Genomic DNA, 4,728 nt, shown 5'->3' on the forward strand with positions numbered 1-4,728 from the left:
CAGCCAGAGCCCTGGATTGCTCTTTGAGGGCAGGGGCCCCAGCCAAGGCCATATCACCCCACCTCACTTCACTTCTTTCCAGCTTCCCCTGTGTTCTGCCTTAGAGTTCTGCTGATGCATGCACAGACTCATTGTCTGAGTCCCTTGCGGGTCCAGGGTGTAGTGAGAAGGCCACCCAGCCAGGAGTAACAGGACCAGAGTCTTAGTTTTGTCACATAGTCACTGTGGCCTTAAAGAAGTCCTACTTGACTGGGTGCAGTGGCTCACGCCTGTAATCCCAGCACTTTGGAAGGCCAAGGTGGGCAAATCACCTGAGGTCAGGAGTTTGGGACCAGCCAATATGGTGAAACCCCATCTCTACTAAAAATACAAAAATTAGCTGGGCATGGTGGCACATGCCTGTAATCCCAGCTACTCAGGAGGCTGAGGCAGGAGAATAGCTTGAACCCAATCGTGCCATTGCACTCCAGTCTGAGTGACAGAGTGAGACTCTGTCTCAAAAAAAAAAAGAAATCCTACTCTTCTCTAGGTCTCATTTTCTTCATCTGTAAGGACTGGATAGAACTGGGTGTGGTGGCTCACATTTGTAATCCCAGCACTTTGTGAGGCCAAGACAGGAGGATCACTTGAGGCCAGGAGTTCAAGACCAGCCTGGGCAACATAGCGAGACCCCGTCTATTAAAAAAGAAAAAAAAAAAAAAAAAAGCAAGAAAAGATCAAATAGAATGATCCCAAAGATCCCTCCCCATGCTGACATTCTGATTCCCTCACTCATTCATTCTAATATTAACCAATGCCAGCACTAGGTTCTGGGCATCTCCTGCTGAGCCATTCTAAACCTGCTGGGCACAGCCAAGACCTGTGAGTGTGTCTTCAGGCCTAGTGAGGGCTCATTGTTTCCACAGCCACTGCATGGTCCAGAGTGGGGAAGGAAAGCCCCACCTGCCCCATGAAGCCCACGCTGCCAGGGCCCACCTGCCAGGGGAGGCATTTTCCTGATCCCAGTTCTAGGTTTCGTCCTAGAAGAGCCCTCAGTATCTAAAGCTTTTCCTACTTTCAATTTTTTAAAAAGTTGGAAAGGGTAAGACCACCTGCCATCTTCCTAATCAAAACTCATCTTCTGGCTCTTATTCTCCGTGGCTTTTCCACAACATGTTTTATTCATTTCAAAGTATTTAATTATAACGTCGAGGCAGGTGTGGTGGCTCATGTCTGTAACCCCAGCACTTTGGGAGGCCAAGGCAGGAAGATCGCTTGAGGCCAGGTGTTCAAGACCAGTCTAGGCAACATAGTGAGACCCTGTCTCAAGAAAATAAAAAATTAAAAGAAAAAAAAGCAAGAAGATAAAAGAGAGAGAAATAAAGAAAGAGGCCGGATGCGGTGGCTCACGCCTGTAATCCCAGCACTTTGGGAGGCCAAGGTGGGCGGATCACGAGGTCAGGAGTTCAAGACAAGCCTGGCCAACTAGTGAAACCCCGTCTCTACTAAAATAAAAAAATTAGCCGGGCGTGGTGGCGGGCATCTGTATTCCCAGCTACTCGGGAGGCTGAGGCAAAAGAATTGCTTGAACCCGGGATGAGGAAAGAAAAAAAAAAGAAAAGGAAGGAGGGAAAGAGGGAAGGAAGGAAGGAAAGAAGGAAGAAAGGGAGGGAGGGAGGAAGGGAGGAAGGAAGACAAAATATAACATTGAACACACGTTGTTTTTCAAACTGCACATATAACCCACATTTTGACTCAGGCCTCTGGGTCGAGGAGGTACACACACACACACATCCCAGTCACTGTCCTAGGCTCTCCAGCCATGAGGTTTTCCGGCCCAGTCCCAACCCCGACCTAAGTCACCGGGTATCGGCCACCCATCGGCTGAGGTCCCTGAGCACCTGTTGGGAGGAAGGCTGCTGCGAGGAGCGGGAAAGTCCTGCGTCCCTCCGCTCTTACCGCGGCAGGAACCACAGCCTCCCCGAACCTCACGGTGTGTGCGGATTTCGCTCAGGGGAAAGCGCTCCAACGCGCGGTGCAAACGGAAGCCACTGGCTGGTTGGGCGGCTGTGATGGGAGAGCTGCATCCTCCCATCGCGTCCAGCTTTTCATGCTGATGTTGGTGAGAAGAGGGTGGATAGCGGGGATTCTCAGGATGCGGACCTGGGGCCATTAAAGGCCGGGAGGTGGAGGCGTAAACCTGTGGCCACCCTGACCCCTGTCCTCGGTGGGCCTCACCACCAGGCCGAGGAGACCCAGGCCTGGTCACCTGCTCCAAGGCCAGGCCCGGCGCGCGAACGAAGGAGGACCTCAGCAGCAGTCCCTCCCCGGCCCTTCTCTCCCCTACTTTCTCCTCACCTACCAGCTGCGTGAAGAGCACGCCCCCTCCCCAGTCCCCACCAATCAGCGTCCGGAGCGGCGCCCGGGGCCCGGGGGGCTCTGGTCTGCAGCCAATGAGCGCCACGGCCCGAGGCGGCGCCTCGCCCGCCCCCTCCCGGAATGAAGGCCTCCCGACAGCTGGCGAAGCTGGCGCGGCGCGCGGGGCGCGGGACCCGCGCGGGCCGGAGTGGAGCGCGCGCACAGCCCGCCCGCCTCCGCTCCGCCTCCGTCCGGGGCGCGGGCGAGGTGGTCGGGGCGGGGGAGCGCAGGGGGCAGGGCCGCGGCGGCGAGGCCGGGGGGGCGGGGAGGAGCGGGCCCGATAAAAGGCGGCGCGGCGGCCCCACCCCGCGGCAGGCCGGCGGGCAGGCTCGGCGTGTCCCTTCCGTCCGGCCCGCGCCGGCGGCGGGGAGGCGGCGCGCGGCCCGCAGCCCGCCCATGGAGGCTTTCCCCTGGGCGCCCCGCTCGCCCCGCCGCGGCCGCGCCCCCCCGCCCATGGCGCTCGTGCCCAGCGCCCGCTACGTGAGCGCCCCGGGCCCGGCGCACCCGCAGCCCTTCAGCTCCTGGAACGACTACCTGGGGCTCGCCACGCTCATCACCAAAGCGGTGGACGGCGAGCCGCGCTTCGGTTGCGCCCGCGGTGGGAACGGCGGCAGCGGCTCCCCGCCCTCCTCCTCGTCCTGCTGCTCCCCCCACGCGGGGACTGGGCCTGGGGCGCTGGGGCCGGCGCTGGGGCCGCCCGACTACTACGAGGACGACGACGACGACGACAGCGACGAGCCGGGGTCCCGGGGCCGCTACCTGGGGGGCGCGCTGGAGCTGCGAGCGCTGGAGCTGTGCGCGGGCCCCGCCGAGGCCGGGCTGCTGGAGGAGCGCTTCGCCGAGCTGAGCCCGTTCGCAGGTCGTGCCGCCGCCGTGCTGCTGGGCTGCGCGCCTGCCGCGGCCGCCACTACTAGCGAGGCGACGCCGCGCGAGGAGCGGGCCCCGGCATGGGCGGCCGAGCCCCGGCTGCACGCGGCCTCCGGGGCGGCGGCCGCCCGGCTGCTGAAGCCGGAGCTGCAGGTGTGCGTATTCTGCCGCAACAACAAGGAGGCGATGGCGCTCTACACCACCCATATCCTCAAGGGCCCCGACGGGCGAGTGCTGTGCCCAGTGCTGCGCCGCTACACGTGTCCCCTGTGCGGCGCCAGCGGCGACAACGCGCACACCATCAAGTACTGCCCGCTCTCCAAAGTGCCGCCGCCGCCCGCCCGCCCGCCGCCCCGCAGCGCCAGGGACGGCCCGCCTGGCAAGAAGCTGCGCTGAGGGCCCGGGCTCCCGGCCACCCAGGGTCGCCGCCGCCGCCCCTCGCACCACTAGGTCTGCGCACCATCTTGCCCCCGCCGTGGGGAGGCGTGCGGCTCAGCGGTCGGCTCGACTTTGGGACGTCGTCCTGGTGGTTTTTCAAAAGCAGCCGACCGTGTGGAGTACTTCCGTGCCGAGCAATATGGGACTAGACGGTGAAATCACCATGTCTTCAGTTTCTAGTTTGCACATCCAGAACGGCGAAGGCTGGGTGTGTATTCCACTAACTGAAATACGGCAACTTAGAGGCGCTGTTTATTTACTGTATACGTGGACCTATTTTAGATGCGCATCAGTATGAAATTGTCTCAATCTAGGATGTTTCATTTTATGAATGGAGGCACTTTACTAGGTCTAGAATATTTTTTTAAAAGCCTCTGAACTGAGCTTAAAACTGGCGATTTTATGAAATGTCGGCAAAATGACTATTTTATTGTTTGAAGCGAGTAATATTCTTAGTTGTCCTTAAAAAATCAGTTACTCTAATTCCAGGTGAAGCAAGCCGCTGGTAGCATCACCCTTATGAGAAGTGAAGGTTTTGTAAACTTTCCAGTATTAATTTGGGCGGGTATTCCCTCCTTGTGGCTTGTTTCCGTCCTAGATGGAGGTGTAAAATGCACAATCTGTAGCAGGTAGAATACAGCTCCTTATCCTTTTATGTACCAGATATTTTATTACTGAACTAGCAACTAGCCTTTTCCACCTTTAAAAGTTGTGCTAAGTCATAATCATATTGTGTATAACTTGGAAATGGTGCTGTTTAAAAAAACTGTGTATTTATACAGTAACTATGAATTCATCAATCTCACCTGTAGCTTTTCTACTTGGCCTTTTCTCGACGCACTCACTTCCAGTTCTCTCAAAACGTTTGATATTAAGATCAAAGGGAAGAAGGGAAGACAGCAGTCTTCACCCTAGATTGCTCAATTTCAGGGTTCCTAGTGGAGGAAAGCCCATTCCAGCTGTTGCCTCTTAAATAGAAGATGGATCTCTAGCTCTGAGCTATTCGTGTATTAACTCGTATTCAAG

General features: G+C 57.6%; 1 protein-coding gene across 1 annotated transcript; it reads left to right on the forward strand.

Annotated features, from left to right (window-relative positions):
- Positions 1-2,495: 2,495 nt before the first annotated feature.
- NANOS1 (nanos C2HC-type zinc finger 1) lies at positions 2,496-4,511 on the forward strand. Its single transcript, XM_028826912.2, has one exon. The coding sequence runs from the start codon at positions 2,794-2,796 to the stop codon at positions 3,658-3,660; it is 867 nt and encodes a 288-aa protein (XP_028682745.2). The 5' UTR covers positions 2,496-2,793; the 3' UTR covers positions 3,661-4,511.
- Positions 4,512-4,728: the final 217 nt, after the last annotated feature.

Source organism: Macaca mulatta, chromosome 9, assembly GCF_049350105.2.
Source record: "Macaca mulatta isolate MMU2019108-1 chromosome 9, T2T-MMU8v2.0, whole genome shotgun sequence".
Classification (NCBI taxonomy): Eukaryota; Metazoa; Chordata; class Mammalia; order Primates; family Cercopithecidae; genus Macaca; species Macaca mulatta.

Bases quoted from the DNA above. Each gene is read 5' to 3' on its own strand.
- NANOS1 (XM_028826912.2), top strand. From the start codon at position 2,794: ATGGAGGCTTTCCCCTGGGCGCCCCGCTCGCCCCGCCGCGGCCGCGCC.